General features: G+C 38.3%; 1 protein-coding gene across 4 annotated transcripts in view; it reads right to left on the bottom strand.

Moving 5' to 3' along the window:
- Rnf130 (ring finger protein 130) overlaps positions 1–19,763 on the bottom strand; it is a 115,498-nt gene that overhangs the window by 80,354 nt on the left and 15,381 nt on the right. For all 4 annotated transcript variants that reach the window (XM_010623748.3, XM_033761505.1, XM_010623749.3 and 1 more), the window contains one exon: positions 4,426–4,620. In XM_010623748.3, coding sequence (XP_010622050.1) covers positions 4,426–4,620 — 195 coding nt within the window. The remainder of the gene's footprint in view (positions 1–4,425; positions 4,621–19,763) is intronic.

The raw sequence follows: 19,763 nt of genomic DNA, 5'->3' as shown, positions 1-19,763 counted from the left end.
TTTTTTTTTTTTTTTTTTTTTTTGGTACTGGGGATTGAACTCAGGTCCTTGCACTTGTAAGGCACGCAGCGGTACCACTGGGCTAAATCCCCAGCCCTGCAGTATCTTTACTGATGTCAGCAAGATAAGCGATTCCGACACAGGGATCGTTGACCATCATGTTGACAGCACTGCCTACAGGGAGAGATGGGTCTCTGGGGAGGGAGAACTGAGTAATATGTTAATGGCTAGGATACAAGATGTGGTTAGTGTATAAAGATTTTGTTTGGAGTACAGCAAAACAAGAGCAGAGAGCCAGGACATAGAAATGTGGGTTCCAGTTTCTCCACATGCTCAGTAACCTGATATTCAAAAAATTGGTATACTAGCACTCATACTAGCAGATGTGAAATAGTACAGTGTTGTCTGATTTTTCTTTTTTTTTTTTGGTACCAGGGATTGAACTCAGGACCTTGTATTTCGAGGCAGGCAGCAGCACCGCTGAGCTAAATCCCTGGTCCTTTGATTATATTTTTCTAATGACTGATGAAATACCAAATTATTAAATCCTTTATCCACCTAAGTGGGGTGTGGTAGCACATGACAGTAATCTCAGCTATTCAGGAGGCTGAGCGAGGAGGATCACAAATTTGAGGTCATCCTGGGAAACAGTAAGAATCTGTCTCAAAATAAAAATAAAAATTTAAAGATAGCTGAAATGTTGTCACTAATATAGTTTAGTGGTAGAATATCTGCCTAGCATGTGCAAGGCCCTGGGTTCAATCCCCAGTACATATATATATTAAAAAGTAAAATTAGGTCTGATTAATGATTTATAATATTTGTTTATATATTCTGGATATAGATATATCTGATCAACAATATAAAAATCTTATCACTACCCTCAGATATATACTTCCATTTACAAAGGCCATTTTCCTATGAATATTATTCTTATACTCTATTTCTAAATGTCCTTACTTTTACTGTTACATATTATTCTGTGGTAAAAGAACTCCATGGTTGCTGGGCGTGGTGGCACATGCTTATAATCCCAGCACTCAGGAGGCTGAGGCAGGAGGATGGCTGTAAGTTCGAGGCCAGCCCAGGCTAAACAGTGAGTTCCAGGTCAGTCTCAACTACATAGTGAGACCCTGTCTCAAAAACAAAAACAAAACCAAAAACCAACCAAACAAACAAAAAACTACATGCTCAAATAAATTCAGAAACACTAGATTAATAAAAATAAAAAGGTTCTTTCTTCTAAGAACTCTCAGAAACCTTGATACGTTAATAAGCATAAGATACCTTTGTAAGTAGCATACATTTCAAGTATTTTGCAAACTCAGCATTTATCCTTTTCATTTCTATAGGTCATTGATAAACATATCTGAATAAACTAATGATTTAGACACACAAATGGGAAATCTGCATTCAGATATCCTTGTTGCAAAAAAATTTTTTTAAAAATTTCAATTCCTCTCATTATTCTCAGATCTTCCCATACTTTTATTAAAAGATTATTTTTTCTGGGGATTTTTCTGTGGTTTTTGTGTATAAAGTAACACCACTGTGAAAAAGAAATATATTGTACTCAGCTGAGTTTCTCTCTGTCCATTTTTCTTCCTGTTTTTGGTAAAGAAGGAATTGTCAAGGAATGAAAATAAGCCATCTTAGGTCAAAAATTTCAAATAGTTTTTCTTCCCATTAAGACAAGGGTGGAAAACAAGTAAGATTTAACCAGAAAAAGTAGTGTCTTAAAAAGTTTTCCTACATAGAGAACCAGCCCCAACTAGACTGCCTCTCTACTGCGTTTTAGTTTCCATGAAGAAATGAAACGACAAGATTCCATTGACTTCTGGGGCTTAAATTTTTTTTTCCCCACGCATTGTCCTTCCAGAGCCTCATGTGCTCAGAGGTGAGGCTTTAGGAATGAATGTATTACCATCGGTATGTGTCCCTGGATCAAGAGTGTGTGATCCTGGATCATGAGTATGTGATACTGGATTAGTCCACTGATTGGTTTAGCACAGTTTTGGATATGAGTGTTAGATTTATTAAACAAGAAGACTCCCCCTGGGTGTCAGTAGAACCAAATAATAGGCCTGTAGCCTGGGTGGAATAAAAAAGGAAGGAAGACTGCTGCTTTCTGCCTATCCTTCCATGGACTGTTTCTCCTCTGGCATGTGGCCCTACCTTGGAGTCAGTCCACTATGGACTGAAATCTCTACAAACTGTGAGCCAAAATAAACCTTTCCAACACTGACTTATGGGTTTAAGGTATTTTATCCCAGCAATGAGAAAGTAACCAAGACAGATTTTGGTACCAGGAGTGGGGATGTTGCTATGACTACCTGAAAATGTGATTCAGAAGCTTTTAGAACTGGCTTGAACAAGGAATTTGGAAAGGTTTAGAATGCTGTAAAAAAGTAAGCTTGGTAGGATATTCTGGTCAGAGCTCAGAAGACCAGAATGTTGACTGCACTACTGCCAAAAAAGATGAGGCTCAAGAGGTTTTAGTTGGGAAACAACATGTGCTATGCTCTGGCAGAAATTTTGTCTACATTTTGTCCATGTCCAGAGACACTGTGGTCTATTTTCATGATAAAGTCTGTAACTGACTAAAAAGCTACTAGTAGATAAAACTGTCTACCTCACTGCAGACATGACTGCGGTCCTACAACTGAAAGGTCCCTAAACAAAGGGGGAAGTGGGTAGACATTCAGTAAAGTATGGCTTCACTATGCTAACTCTGATTGAAAAAGTACTGGCAGTTAAGAAGTTACCCACCTATGGCTTAATCACTGGCCTTCAAACTCACAAAATGTTTTCAGAGAGGGCAGGCCAAGAGTCTAGGTGGTTATTGAGAAGATTTTACCTCCCATAATAGTTGGCCAATGAGGAACCGGGGGAAGAGACCTACATGATAGGGCTTAAATTGCTTGTTCTAACTGCTGTAGGTAAGCCTACCTGCCTGCTTGCTGGACTGGCTCCCACTCTTGCAAGATTGAGAGATAAAGTCTGACTTTACCTACATTCTCCTGGTTCTCAGCCTGATCTGTCCGGTGCACATGTTCAAAGGTGCGGGGGGGCTTGTTCTTTTTTTCCAGTACCAAGGATCAAACTCGGGACCTTGCATTTGTGAGGCAGGTGAGCCGGGGAGCCTTATTCTTTACATCTGGATGTCCCCTCAAAGCCTCATGCACTCCTAGGTAGGGTTTTGGGGAGTAACTGGATAATGGGTGAGTGACATGGTATCACAGGTGTGGGATTAGTCATCTGATTGGTTTACCATAGTTCTGGATGTGGGTGGCAATCAACAAGCTTGTAGCCTGGATGGATCCATCCACTGACCCATAATTCTGGGTGTGAGTGATGGATTTACTGAAGAGGAACACCTATCCTGGGTGTGGATGGCAACAACCAATAGGACTGCAGCCTGGATGGAATAAAAAGGGAAGAAAAGGAAGACTGTGGCTTTCTGTCTGCCCTGCCATGTATTGTTTCTTCTGTGCCATGTTGCTTGCCTTGGAGCCAGCCAACTACGGACTGAAACCTCTACGAATTGAACTAAAATAAACCTCATGGGTGTCAGGTGTTTTGTCTCAGCAACAGGAAAGTAACTAAGACACATGATTATTATGAGGACTGTCTAACAAACATATATATGCATGCGTGCGTGCGTCTATATTTTGTTGCTGTTTGCTTGTTTATTTTTTGAGACAAAGTGCCACTTTGTAGTGCAGGATGACCTTGAACTCAGTATGTAGCCCAGGCTAGCCTTGAACTCACAGTGATCCTCCTGCCTCAGCCTTCCAAGTGCTAAGATTAGAGCCATGTGCCACCCCACCTGGCTTAAGAGACATATTTAAAAAGCCCACAGCAAAGTTTCTGGCATGCATGGTATGTATGTTAAGTGTATGTATAGTAAGTGCCCAATAAATTGCTACTAGTGTTATAAAAATAGTTACATTAGAAATATTCTAAATATTTCTACAAGAAATGAAAAAATATTCTTATTTTTGTAGCTATACTAATCACTAAATCAGTTTCAACAATCACTCTAGTAAGATGAAAAGAATCCTTCCCAGGCAGGCAATTCTTGAGAATCTATGATATAACCTGGGTGAATGATTCCAAATCAAATACATTATCTTTCAAAATTATAAAGCAAAATATAGAAATGGGAAACAACTAAGGATTCAATCATAGCCAGTTATTTCATAAGGCCAAGTTTTATAGATTACAGTCATTATTTAAGAAAAGAAAAAATTCCACTAAAGAAAAATGACATGTATCGCTACAAACAAATGGGAATACCAAAAGTAAATATAATCATAGAATTCCACTGAAAACTATATGATTTCACCAGAAATACAATGCCTACCTTCAAAGCAGTAACTTCTAAGGGAAAAATAAAATCTATAAGCCCCTTTTTTTGTTTACCTGGATGAGTCATTGTGACTGGCTCCTCTTTAGATTTATTATTGTAGATGACTACTGCAACTGCATTGTGGAAAGCAGCCCGTGATATTTTCTCTTTAAACGTGCAATTTCCTCTCTGCAGCAAGGCAATCCACTGTTTAATATTAGGAGGAACAAAGAATCGAGTTTGAGGATCACAACCCAGATGATCAGCAACTAGATGAAAGAAAAGAAAAAAAAATATTAATGATAAATAAATCCAGTCTTTTCAAAGTGCTCAACTATTTTCTAAATATTATATAGATCTACAGTACTCTGGCAGCTCACTGACCACAGAGCTATGAATATATACAATCTGAATCAACATCTGCACAGGAAGAAAAATGCAGACTGACAACAAATTGAAAAAGACAGTTAATATCCATGATAGGTTGGTAAGAGAAGAGGGAGAAAAGCCTAGAAACTCAAGAGACAGCTCAAGCCCTGACTTTCTGCCCACTCATTTGCACTTACTAGTCCCTACACACACACACTCCTACCACCACCACTGTGAAGAAATAGGAGATTAATTCTGCTTGGGGACAAAGAGGAAGCCAAAGTAACCTTCAGTTCAATTACCAAGGTCTTGTGGACATTCAAGTATGTTTGAATAAATTTCTTGGTAAATGTCAAAAGAAATCGGAAAAGTTCAGTTTCAGCCTGAATTTAGAATTTTAAGTAGTATGAAATGAAAGGAGAATATTCCTCAAATGTATATTTATTAGTAAAAATTATATCTCTATGTTAAGAGACAGGTACTGTAACCCCCAGCAGGGCACATAAAGATACGAGACTGTCCCTTGGGACTGCAAGTTATATGGCCATGCCATGTTCACACCAAGCTCCTTAAATTTTTTTTTTTTTTTTTGGTACAGGGATCAAACTCAGGACCTTGTGCTCCCAAGGCAGGCGATGGCACCACTGAGCTAAATGCCTGGGCCAAGCTCCTCAAATTTTAATTTTCCACATATGGTCATAATTCTTGGCACCATCTGAAAATCTTAAGAAGCCCTTGGCTGCTCTTCTCACATTTAGAACAGGTTAAAAGAGTCAGGCAGCGCATAAAGAGAAAGGAGCCACCCAAGTAAGGTACAGAATCCAAGTCAGTCTAACGCTTTCAGTCATTGCAAGTCTTGTGAGTACTGGACAGGAAGAGAGGGGAACAGAGTACACTGACCCATAAGGTAACATCAGAGGGAAATAAATCGTATTAAAAAAAATCAAGCACTAGCGGGACATGGTGGCACAGGTCTGCAATTCCAGCAATGGAGAGGGTGAATCAGAAGAGTCATGACTTTGAGGCCAGCCTAGGTTCATAGTGAGTTCAAAGCCAGCCTGAATTACACAGCAAGGCCCTGTCTCAAAACAAAAACAAAACCTCAAATCAAGCATTAATAAATAACAGTATAATTACAGTAGATAAAGAATGACACCAGTGAGGAAATGTTTTCTATATGCCTGGAAACACAATGCTTAACAAAAGAAACTAAATGCTTAGTACTGATCTGTAAAACGCAGAGATGCCACTACTTCATTGAAAAAAAAATAGCATCTACCACTCTGACTTAAATATCTTCTTCAAGTTTGTTATAATTATCATGGTAAGGGGTAGTAACCAGAGTGACCTCTGAATACATAGTAAGTAGACAAATATTTTCATAATTTACTGATTGATATTATCTAGAAATTTTTATACTAGAAACATTAACCTTGCCTTAACCAAATTCAGTGAGGAGGGTTGGGGAGATAGTTCAGTGGTAGAGTGCTCGCCTAGCATCTGCAAGGACCTTGCTTTGATCTCCACCACTGCCAATAAAAAATATTTAAACTTTTATTTCACGGTGTGTGATACTGGAGATTGAACTCAATGCCTTGCAAATACTAGACAAGCATTCTACCACTGTACTTCACCCCTAGCTCCTTTTTTTTGTTTGTTTGTTTGTTTTTTGGTAGCAGGGATTGAACTCAGGACCTTGCACTTGCAAGGCAGCTAGCGGAACCACTGAACTAAATCCCCGGCCCACCTAGCTTCTTTTAAAATTTTAAGACATGGCCTGGGGATTTAGCTCAGTGGTTCTGGCACCTACCTTGGAAGCGCAAGGACCCACGTTCAATCCCTAGTACCAAATAAATAAAATTCTGAGACAGGGTCTTGCTAAAATTGCTCAGGTGGACTCCAACTTGTGATTCTCCTGCCTCAGCCTCCCTAAGGACTGGGATTAGAGGCCTGTGCCACCATGGTCAGCTAGTAGTCAACCACTGAAAGACATAGTCATTCAATTATGAAACTTTAAAATCCTAAAACATATTGTCTACTTTCAGCAATATCTGTTTCACAGATAATTACACTGTTTCAAAATACAAGCATTTGGGCAATGTGTTATGATAACCTTATTGTCTTAGGAAGTCATCCAATAATGTATCCGAACTAGGAGCAATCAAAGAACTGGTTTTAAATGTTTCGTCTGTTATTTTTCAAAACATACTGCTATACAAACCTGGGCAGAAAATGCAGAAATCAAGAATATTTAAAAGGATCTGTAAGCTTGTGTTCTGTGAAACTTTTATTCATTTTTCTGTAACTTATCTTTCCTTACTGTAGTTTCACATGCTTTCACAATAAAGAAGAAATAAACCAGGCGTGGTGGGGCACGCCTGTAATCCCAGCACTCGGGAGGCTGAGGAGGGAGGATCGCTGTGAGTTCCAGACCAGCCAGGGCTACATAGTGAGTTCCAGGTCAGACTCAACTACATAGTGAGACCCTGTCTCAAAAAAATAAAAAGAACATATTTACAGAATCAGCATGGCCTGGGGTTTGAACTGTGACAGGTCACCTAAATTCTCTCACCTTTTATTTAGTTATAAAGATTGAGGTATTCTTATCTCAATTCTATATGTAACAAAGCCCACAGTAATTTCTTTACTCTTGGGAGATTAAACAAATCAACTCCCTTTCTTTTTGTCAGTGTCCATCCTATCTTGTCCTGGCCATCCAGTCTGGTGCCTGGGTGGGCTTCTGAGCCAATGTATGTCAATTCCCCACAGCAGCCTTCTCTCCCATGTCCCTCTGCTCCAATCAGTTTTGGCCCCCATGATGCATCCTCTGCCCCTGTTTGTTCTTACAGTGTCACAGTCTACAGAGAACAGCAAGTCAGTAATATTCCCAATGTCTCAGAATGAAAAGATAACAAAGGAATGCAACCACTGAACAAAATATATCAAGCCTAACTCAAGAGAACTTTAAAATTATTTTCAAGGAATTGGCACCCACTAAGAACAGATTCTGTGAACAACTGCAAGATCAAAACAAATTCTAACAGACTGTATGAGCAAAAGAATGTTCTTGTCCCCAAAATTCATTCAAATCATCAACCACAAAAGGTTCTGAAAACATTTATAGCAGTAAGAATATAACATGCAAAAACAAACAAGAATAAGATATACAAGTATTTTGGCACAGGACGTAGTGGTTATTATTCAGAAGGAAAGAAGGGGTTCTCATAACCACTTAATGCTGCAGTATACTCATTCATCTAGTTATTCCTTCCCATAATTAAAAAATAATATAAATAATAGAAGTAATAAAGTTCTAAACAAAACTTTGCAAGACTAGCCACTAGTGATTAAGCAGTACTAATTCAAAATTTAATATGAGGTGTTTATACTTGAAACAATTTATCTGTCAATAGCAGTTTTGTCCAAATGTAGAATTGTTTTACTTTTGTTTCTCTCAAATATCATAAAAGTACGCAACCTCTGACTTCTTTCAACGTATTAGTTACAGAGCTGAGAAAAGCTTAGAAGTTATAATGAAAATTTGAAATTACAGGTTAATAGAGAATAGCATACCATACGAGCACTTAAAATCACCCCCTCCATACAGTCTTTTCCTGTTGAATGCAAAAAAACTAGACATTTATTTATTTTGTGAAGATGGAGAATAAACTCAAATATGCTATGTAAGCAAGTGCTCTACGAAGCTACTCCTCCAGCCCTACTAACTTTTCCCATTTTTCTTTTTTGGAATCAACAAATCCAATTACATATATTGAAGGTGTACAGCATGTTCTGAAATATGTAAAAGTGGTGATTAAAATGTATGGTGAATATTTAAATTAAAATTTGACCCAGTAAGATATGTTGCCATTAATCCCTTTCAAAATCTTTCCGAAAGTATTTTTGTTTTGGTACCAGGGATCAAACTCCGGACCTTGAGCTTGCGAGGCAGGCAGCAGAACCACTGAGCTAAATTCCCAGTCCCTCGTTTTGAAAATACTTATCCCCGTGTCCTTGCTACTTTCTGAAGCTGTTCTGGAAATTGTCTTTCATGTCTTTACATGAGGTGTGATAAAAAATATGGTGAATGCAGTCCCACTGCCATACATGAAGAAGCAGTCTTGTAAAAACACCACAGCATGTCCTCATCTACTGTTATTTACCAAATCTGATACCCTGAACCTTCTGGCTTTTCCCCAAAGTCAGAATGTCCTTGGAAGGCAGAAGTTTTCAACTGATTCAGAACACTGAGGCAGCCACTGACATCACAACTAAAGACATTTGCAAAAGAAGAATTCTAGAACTGCTTTAGAAAGTGGCAAGAAGGATGGCATAAGTATATTCACAGTGAGAGAATATTCTGAGTGAGATTAATGGTAATGTGCCTTTCACTGGTATACATTTTAAAAATTTAAACATTCACCATTATGTTTTAACAGCTCACATGTCAGAATGATTACTATAATCAAGGTGATTAATATATCATCACCTCACGTAGCAATTCTGAATTTCCTCTGCCTAGAAACATTTTATAATAGCACAAGACAAAAAAAAATCACTCCTAAATCCACTTACCTGATAGGAATCAGTGACAGGAAGAATACACTTCCAATGTAAGCAACCTGCTAAATACCAAAGAGAAGTACATGGAACAGACACCTTGGTTTTAATTGTTAAACAATCTCAGCCCCAAATGGTAGTCCATGCCTGTAATACCAGCACTCCGGGAGGTTGAGTAAGAAGAATTTGGGTTATGAGCCCTGAGTGAACAATTTAGCAACTTGGCAAGACCCTAAAAAAAATTCTCTAAACTTACTAGGGTGGCATGATTGGCACACAGATATCAACAACAAAGAAGAAAGTTCTGTTAAGAAGGGTGCTGAGACATTTAGAGAGGAAAGAGAACAGCGTAGTGGTAAAGGTTTAGTGGGAGTGAAAACCTAAATGGAACTCCGGAAAATTGTAAATGCAGAAAGGATGGGGGTGCAGAAATTACTAGCACAGGAACATAGAACAAAGATCAATCCCTACTACTGAGCTCTTACATATGAAAGACAATGATATGTCATGGAAGCTGCAACATTATACGAATGTAAGATTATAAGTTCTGGTGAAAAGACCTCAACTGTAATGGGGAAAAGGGGAAAGAAGATTCTTGTACAAAGAAAATAAAAATATCAAAAGGGTTACATGTAAGATGAATGAAATCTCTGCCCCATTCCATCAGTCTCAAACTCTCAACTTTGATTCATCTGAAGCCTCATCTCTTAAAAATGCAAATACTCCACACAGTAAGTAGCAGCCACCCGTCATGTGTGCGCTAATGGTTTCCTTCCTCACTCTGAGAATCAATCTGCGCCTGCTGTAAGTCTCTTGAGACTGGAGAAGCAAGAACCTAGGTAAACATTTTTGTGCAATGATAGTCAAGAAGGTTGCCACCTTTGCTGTAGGCATGGGGCAACTGTCCAGCCCTGACTCTTGTTCTTAGAGCGTGTGTGTCTTGTTTCCTCCTCCTGAGATGCCGGGCCCACCACTCCCTCGCTGACTGCTTCATGAACATCAGATTGTGCTCTGAAATGTCTTCTCTAGCATGCCTTCCCTGCCTCCCAAGATTCAGCTGGGTACTTTTATCAAGTTGCCATGGCATCCTAAGATTGCATCCGCCGTGGCATTTATCATACTGTGTTAGTAACTGGGCGTTTATTTTTGAGTCTTTCCTTCTAGAATGTGAGATCTAGAATCTTTTCCAGTATGTCTGGCACATGGTAGATACTTAACATACTTGATATAGGAAGTAAAGGAAGGACTGAGGGGAAAGTAAGCAAAGCTGACATTAAAAAATAAGCTAGACATGGTGACACACCTGTAATCCTAGCACTGTTTAGCTGACACAGGCGTTTGAGCTCAGAGTAGGCAATAGAACCTAACCTTGTCTCAAGACAAAACAAAAACAAAAACAAAAACAGGGAGGGCTGGGGATGTACAAAGGCCCTGGGTTCAATCCCCAACAACCTCCCTAAAATACCTTATGTCAAATATCTCTTTATTTCATGTGACAGTATACTGGCTGGGGTAGTGTTTCCTACAAAATAATAAAAAATATATGTTACCACTGATTTAGATATTTTCCCTCCAGACATATTCCGGTTATTTATTTTCCCAGCCCTGAAATAGATTATAATCTTTAGTGTTTAGATCTACTGCACCTACCTTGTCTTTGTTTTCCTTAAGTTCTAATTTTATGATCCAAGAAAAAAGACAGAATTCATGTTTATTTCACATTTTAGTTTCAATGGTCAGCTATTGGACTTGTGTCTGACTTTCATTCTTTTATTTATTTAGGTGGACATTATTTATTCTCTTACTATTTCCAACATTTAAAACAAATCTAAAATCTTATTTGTTACTACTATTTTCACTGGGTTTTTAGTCTTGCTGAAAGTGTTTTACTCTTTGTTTTCTCTTAATTTTCTGTTAACTTGCAAGTCTCAAATTTCACTTAACCTTGTACCTATGGGTGTACATCATTTAACAGAGATAGATATGTTTGAGAACTGTGTAGTTAGGCCATATCTGTACACTACGAACATCATAATTTGTACTCAGACTAAGAAGTATATGATATCATGAGGTGATACAATTTTATGGGACTACCACTGTACATGCACCATTGTTGGACTAAAATATACGGCACATGGTTGTGCTTTGCTCCTCCAATTTTTTTTTCATTAAGTGCACTGGTACTTTTTTAGGTGTACAGTACAGTTACATTCATCATTTTTTTTTTTTTTTTTTTTTTTTGGCACCGGGGAATCAAACTCGGGTCCTTGCGCTTGCAAGGCAGGTGGTAGCACCACTGAGCTAAATCCCCAGCCTCACTGGGATCTTGTACCTTACATGATGTATCTTGGTTCTTATTTTTTCCCCATACCCCTGCCCTCCCTTCACCCCTTCCACCCTTCCCTATTTACAAAGACTTTGTTTTCATTTTTTCCTTTTCTCATATTTTTTCTTTTCCCTTCTTTCCCTTCCCACTTTGCCTACACCTTTAACCCTCTTCTTCCTATTTCACATTATTATACAATTTGAAACTTTTGTACACTTTTTTTTCCACACCAGAGAAACTATTTGGTATTTACATGTGTCCTATTTATCTCACTTAAAGAGTATGGCCTCAATATTCATTCATTTAGCTATAAATGACTCTAGTTTCTTATTCTTCATGGCTGAGTAGTACTCCATTTTATAGAAAAACCACATCTTTATCCAGTCTCCAGCTGATGGGCAATTGGGCTGTTTCCAAGTTTTATCTATTACAAACTGTGCCGCTATAATGTTCCTTTAATTTTTTAATGATCCCCCTCCCCATTTTTTTTTCTGGTAGGATCTGTTATGACAATGGATAGCAGAAATAATCTGGAGTTTCCTCCTTGATTTCTCCAGAAACATTAATGATCATCCTACTTTTTCTTTTTCTCTTTTAAACCTGCTGATATCTTCCATTTCAAAAAGAAAGAAAAAATCAGGTGGCTTAAAAGAGTCCCCTTCATTGTCACACTTTCCAAGGGGTATCTGTTATTCTCATCTCTTCATTCTCAGCACATGTCAAGTTTAACCTTTTTTTGGTCACTGGGGATCAAACTCAGGACCTCGCACTTGCCAGGCAGGTGCTGTGCCACTGAGCTACATCCCTAGCACGATTTTAACCTTTCTGAACCAACCACTCCACTAAGACTATTCTGATTCCAGTAACTCGCATGTCAGTAATGCCAAGACACCCTTTGTCCTCCAATCTGACCTGTTAGTGAGACCTGTTCCAGGTGAACACATTTCCTGTTTTAGACTGCATTTCCCACATCATCTTTCTTTACTGCCTCTTTTCCTTCACTTGACCCTTAAATGATGACGTTCCTGAGCTCTCTGACCCTGCTGATGTGGGCCTAGGACTCTCCAGGACTGTAATTCTCACTATGCCACTGTTATGCTTTTTCCATTACTGGATCAATAGTGCTTACTAACATCTCATGCCAAATAGCCCTTTCGGGGAAATTTCTTTTTTTTTGGTACCAGGGATCGAACCTTGCACTTGGTGAGGCAGGTGGCGGCACCACTGAGCTAAATCTCTGGCCCCTTGGAGAAACTATTTTCATTCTTTTACTTACATGAATCCACAGTATCCAATATAAGCTAACTCAGGTCAACTACATGCTAATTAGCACGAAAGAAATATTGTACGAATTTGCAAGCGCAAGGACCCAAGTTTGATCCCCAGTAAAAAAAAAAAAAAAAAAAACAAAAACAAAGAAAAATATTGTATGAAAAATTATACACAGGGATGAGGATCTATTCTTTCCATTCTAAGGCCAACTCTAATCTTAGCCTTGAGTTAAATTTTTTAATGTTTCCACTGAGTTCCAGGGAAGGAGACATGGAAGGAAGTCTCTGTAGGCAGATTAATACAAATCACTCTATATCTAATTTATCTGTTTGTAGGTTTTTGCAGGCAAAGCCTTAATCATGCTGAGGTCTTAAGTGGACTCTGAGTTGCCTACTAGTATCTGCTTATTTCAAAAAACAAAACATAATCAGGAATCTTATTTAATGCAGTTATCTACAGATCACTTCCACAAAGCCATACGCTTTATGCTACATCTATTTGAGCCCTGGCTCTGGGGAAAAGGAGGGAAGGGTAGGTAGATGATTTTAAGATGATGAGTGACACAGAGCTACTTAAATTACATTTCTATTTCCTACTGGATATGAATAAGAAAACATGTGATTCCAGTTGTTGCTGAGGGGGACAAAAATCAGAATGAGGCTGAAAGGAACAAGGTCCCTGCTAACACTGCCGAGGTGTTGAATCTTCAAACCCTAAAGTACAAACCTACCTTTGAACTTCTATTTCTGAAACAGAAATATACTTCCTCATTATTTTAAAGCAGTCTATGTCAGGGATCTTATTACTTAGAGCACTCATTCTTACACTGTGACTCAAACAGAAATTGCCTAGACTGGACCTACATGAATCTCCTGATTAGCCAGGTCCCACATTTGGCAACACAAGCCTATCAAAAAAGGCCAAAACGCAGGAAGAAAGCATCAGTGGGAAAGTCCTTTGCTCCAGAAAGTAGCTAAGGTGCCAAGCCTTTGGATTCTTCTCTCTTCACTCAAAGCATAACATCTATAGCATGAATTCTTGACAAGGATCCAGGTATAGGATTATAGGGTCAGTGAGATTTGAATGAAGGGAACCAAATATGTTTCTTGTAGTCATTCCCCACCCCCGTCTGTCTTTGAATGTACTGATCAAGTCTTTATCTCCTCTTTGCTCCATCTATATATTCAAGTTCTGTTTCTTAATAGCCACCCTTAAAATGTTAACATGTATACCTAATAAAAGTTCTGCACTTAATCAATATACCTATTCTCTTCCTGAATAACCCATGATTCTTGAAATCAGAATCAGTTTCCTAAGGTGCCCATAAGAGAATAAAAACAGTGGTTTCAACAATAGAAAATTATGTGGCACAGTTGTGAAAGTGAGAAGTCCAAAATCAAGGTGTTGGCAGGGCCACGCTCCTTTTAGATATAAAGGTAAAATGGTTTATTATAAGGAAACTGTCATGCAAACTACAGAGATGGGCAAGGCCAACATCTGCAGGGTCAAGGGGCAAGCCAGAGATCTAGAAGACTTTATGTTCAGACTGGGGGCGGGGGGGGGGGGTCAATGGCGCAGTCTGAAGGCAGGCAGGCAGGCGCAAGCACAAGGAATTCTGTTACTATGGAGGCCAACCTTTTTGTTCTCTTTAGCCTGCAAAGGAATTGAGGAGGCTCACTCACACTAGAGAGAGCAAATCTGCTTTACTGAGTCTGCCACTTAAAATGTTAAACACATTCAACACATCTCACAGAAATGCTTCCGAGTAAAGCTGGCACTCCAGGCCTCGTACCAGCAGCTATAACCATCACCGACTTCTCACACATCACTTTTCCCTTCAGTATCTCTTCTTTCCTTTAGTCTATATCCTTTAGAAATCCCTTCAATAGAGCAAGCTTGAATTTTTACATATGAGAACATTTTTTTGTGTTCCTGTTCTTGAATGACAAGCTGAAGAAGTAAAAAAATTCCTGATTGCTAATTTTCCTCAGCACTACAAAACTATTATTCTTCACCTTCTGGATTTTTTTTTTTTGTACCAGGGACTGAACTCGGGTCCTTGTGCTTGCGAGGCAGGCGGCAGAACCAGAGCTAAATCCCCAGCCCTCACCTTACGGATTCTTTAAGAAAAACGCACAAAACATTTTAATTGTGTAGGCTCTCAAATGTTACTTTATTTACTTTTTCCTTTTTAACCTATTACTTTTAAAAAGTAAAATAAAAATGTTTATCTTTCTTCTAATTACCAATTTTTATATCAAACAAAATCTTATGACAAATTATTTTTCCATATAAAATTTTAAAGAAAAAGGCAACAAAGTATCTTCTGTATACCTAGAGTGCTGGACACATCAATCAACTTTGCAAGAAGGGTTATCCATAGCTGAATTGTCAGCAAGTTTAACTGTCAATAGCTATCCATTATCGTTTGTCTTCTGTACTTAGTTACTACACATCTCAAATGGATTCTGATTAGTTTTCACATCCTTAGAACCCAAATATATCTGCTGGATGTTCTCCATGACATAATAAAAAGGATCTTAAGAGTAATTTTAAGTGATAGCTAATACAAATCACTTTACATGAAAAGTCACGTTCAAAAATAATTCTATTAAAACTGATGGAACAAATATTTCATACCAGAGCATCTATAAATCAAATGAGTGAAAATTATAGCTCAGTCCTCCTATAAATTTGGTACCACAGTAGAAAAGAAGTGGCAATTATTTAATCTGTATCACTCCACATTCCACAGAAGATGTCAATATTGAGTACAAACTGGGCATTGAACACAGGGCCTTCACAACAAGCCACAGCCCACTCCTTGTCCTTTTTAATTAGAGACAAGGTCTTGTTAAGTTGCTCAGGCTAGGCCTTAGCTTGTGATCCTGCTGCCTCAGCCTTCTACAGTGCTGTTATTACAAGCAAGTGCACCACATCAGGTTGAGTACAACTCTCCAGGGCTCTTTTCATTTGGCTCTATTCATCCTGTTTCCCACCTTCTTCTATGACTGTTCATTCTCATTTTCCAACGCTATCCCTTACGCGGACATATTCATCAAGGTTATGCCCACACCCTCTTTCTGCACTGAACAATATCACCATTCCCATGACTTCAACTGCCATGTGTGTAGCACTACTATGCAATCACCTACTAGACACCTCTCCATGAATACTGAGTTCCTCACACATACTGTTTTCCCTCAAATGTTCTCTTCTTTCTGTGCCGTATCACTGGCTGATAGTATCACCATCTACCAAAACACACAAGATTAAGATCCCTGCTAAAGAGCACAGTAGTGGCTATTCAGAGGCCCACTTTAGTCAGTATTCTAGTTTTTTGTTTTGTTTTGGCTCCCACCAAGACGAAGCAAATTTACTAACTTTAACTCAACATTGCTTTATGAACACAGGGATAAAAGACATCATCAAGAATCCAAAGTAAGCCTGAACAGCAGGTCAGAAGTTAGACCACCCTGTTCCAGACCAACAGAGCAAAAGAAGGGGCTAGGGGTCCAAAGCAGTATTTGATGGCATTAGTAAGTCAATCACTTCTTTTCTTTAATGCTAGAATTTCTCGTATATTGATACTGACACAAAGACAGTTTTACAAAGATTGGGCTATCTGGACCATGATTTAAAATGTAAGAATGACAAGCTAGGAACGAGGTGGCCCACAGTAACAAGGAAGAAGGTACTTGTTCAGAGACTGATCAGTGGTCAAAGGAGTTTGAGCTGCTGAAGAGGAGATTTAAGGCAGGAAAAAAAAATCATGAAATCAGTCTCCATGAAAGGTAATGCTGGGGTGCTGAAGAGATGACTGACATGAGGAAAACGAGGACAGACAAAGTTTTCGTAATCTAAAGCAATAATAAATATAAATAACAAGAAAACATGTAAAAGTTTACCTTAAATATAAGAAACAATCAATGAGACTCAGGCAGGTCTCAAGACCGGATGATCACGATGAAAAAATACACTTTACCTCTGAAGCTACTATTCAGAGAGCAAAAGAAAAGCTAGTATTTTATGTTGAGATAATGTATGTCTTTAAGGAAACTCAAGTAAAGAGAAGTACTCAAGATATACATCTGATACCCAGCATAGTACAGCACGCCTGTAATCCCAGCACTTGGGAAGCTGAGGCAGATGGGATTGCCAAGAGTTCAAGGCCAGCTTGGGTTACACAGTGAGTTCAAGCTGAATTACATAGTGAGATCCTGTTTCAAAAAAACAGAGGTGGGGGATTCAGTTCAGTGGTTCCGCCACCTGCTTCACAAGCCAAAGTCCTGAGTTCGATCCCTGGTACCATTAAAAAAAAAATGTCTGAGAGAAAAGGGAAATAAGACTTTGACAGGGCAATATACCAAGCCAACAGACCAAATGCAGTAAATATGAAAATTCTTAACATTGCAAAACCAGTAGACAAGAAAGAGTACTGTTTCTACAGGACTGCAGAGATTTCATCCAGCTAATTTCAGGTAGCCTCTAACAAGTTCCTTATGTGCTTTACCATTCAAGCCATGTCCCACATGCCAATGGCCAGAGATAACTGAGTGAATAGCCTACATATCTGAAGTAGACCCAGTATGAGAGTGAGGAGTAACTTGGAAGAAAGTAACACATCATTGTAGAGTTTGCAAAACCAGGGCAAAGAAAGCTGGCTAATTACCAATCCTGATGAAAAAGAAAATGAGACACTATGAAGAAATCTGTACAACGTAAAACACAAATTGAACTTTAAGGAGTTTGGGCAGAAAAGTATAAAAGTACTCATATAAAAGTGGCAAAGGTAAATGTAGAGTGATAGTACAGATACATAATTTTTTTTAATTAAAAAGCTTAGATAGCTGAAGGTTGCTAATAATGACTGGAGTAAGTAAAAAGCCTTCTCTCGCCTTTCAAAAAGTCTTTTCCTTTTTAAGTATATTCAGAAGAAGAAAAAGAAACAGGATCTACTGCTCAAGGCCAGATAAATAGTGGACGAAAACATCCCATAGAACGTTTTTTCCTACCAAAGGGAATCACTCAAGAATTGACATGATTACACCAAGATTAAAAGACACTAAAAATGGGGGTGGAGAGACAGGCAGATACATTTTAGGATGGGTTTCTGTTATATAATTTAACCTGGAAGCCGCAGTTTATATCTTGGGTATTTATGCCAGTTTCTTCAGTTAATCTCTCAATTTTCTTTACCATTAAGATCACTGGTAATTACATAGCTTTCTGTCCACTGAGATTCGCGAACTTTAAAATGACATACCTGCTTTCTTTCAAATAGATACTTTTTTTTTTTTTTTTTTTTTTGAGGGAGGCAGAACTGGGGATTGAACCAAGAACCTTCTCACTGAGCTGTACCTTCATTCATTGATTCAGAGTCAGGTCCATTAAGTCACTAAGTTGCCCAGACTGGGCTCATACTCATGATCTTCCGGCTAAGCCTCTATGACTGCTGGGATTAGTATTACTAAATACAAAGAATTCTTTCTAGCCCATAGCATACCATCCTCCTCAATAGTGTCACATATAGGCAACCACTTAACTTTTAAGACAACACACATTTCTTTGCCCTCTTTCTTATCCCTCTCAGTCTTCCTGGCTACACAGAAGTCCCAGAACCCTTGCCTATAAAATACTATCCTTTTTCCCACTGAACTGCATTGGCACTCTCATTGAAAATCAACTGATCAAACCTAAGGATTTACATCCATTCTGTCCCACTGATCTTATGTCTATGCCAGTACCCCACTGTCTTGTAGTAAGTTTTGAAATAAGGAAATGTTCATTCTCTAATTTTGTTTAGGATTGTTTTTGACTATCTGGGTTCCCTGTGCTGTAATATGAATTTTATGGTCAGCTTGTCAATCTACGCAAGAAACTAGCTAGTGCTTTGTTAGGGTTATTTGAACTTGTTAATCAGTTCGGAGAGCACTGACATCATAACAATAGGTAAGTCTTTGGATGTATGACCATGGAGAAGTTTCTCCATTTATTTAGCTTCCCTATTATGTCTTTTTCTTTTAGTACTGGGGATTAAATTTAGGACCTTGTGAGGCACATGGTAGAATCACTGAGGTAAATCCGTGGCAAGATTTCCCATTATTCTTACAGAAATGTTTCAGTGTTCAGTGCCAATCTATTTTAAGTAATTATGTTTAAATTTTTATTTTCTAATTGTTCCTGGCATATAGCTAGGTTTTTGGTGTATTGATCTTATACCTATGGACATTCCTAAATTTACTTGAACTAAGAAAAAAAATCACTATGCTGGTTATTAGCAATAAAAATTAAGCTTTACTGGCATCTAATTATGCATTAACACTGGGTGTGTTCCTCAGCCTGCATTGCAGATGGCAGACTCATGTGGCATCTGAGGTGTCTTGGATGAAAAGTGGAATCCAACAATATCGGAACAGCAGTAATGGAATAGAGTGAATTCATGTTTCTTTACAATACATTGCAAAATGGCATATATTATTTCTATGATCATTCACCCTTAAATGTCCCTCAGTAAGTCAACAAATGCTTAAAAAAAAAAAAGAAAAGAAAAAAAAATGAAAAGCTCCCTGCAAAGTAAAACCAGAAAGAAACTGGCAGAGGTATATACTATTTCTACTTCTGTATGCACTGTCTTTAGCTACCATAAAAGGTTTTTAAAGCTTAAAAAAATCGCTGAAAAGGAAAGCCAAAAAGCTAGTAAGAGACTTAAAATATAGACTTATTCCAGCTGTTATTAATTATTAACCTAAGTGTTTGTCCTTAAGATATTTAAACTTAAGAGGGACTGGGATTTAGCTCAGTGGTTCTGCTGCCTGCCTTACAAGCCCAACGTCCTGAGTTCAAGCCCTAGTACCCAAAAAAAAAAAAAAAAAAAAAAAAAAA

The sequence above is a fragment of the Fukomys damarensis genome, unplaced genomic scaffold, assembly GCF_012274545.1.
Source record: "Fukomys damarensis isolate Sample0158 unplaced genomic scaffold, DMR_v1.0_HiC HiC_scaffold_9, whole genome shotgun sequence".
NCBI lineage: Eukaryota > Metazoa > Chordata > Mammalia > Rodentia > Bathyergidae > Fukomys > Fukomys damarensis.
Note: the sequence above shows the minus strand (reverse complement) of the source record. Positions and strands in the feature narration are given on the sequence as shown.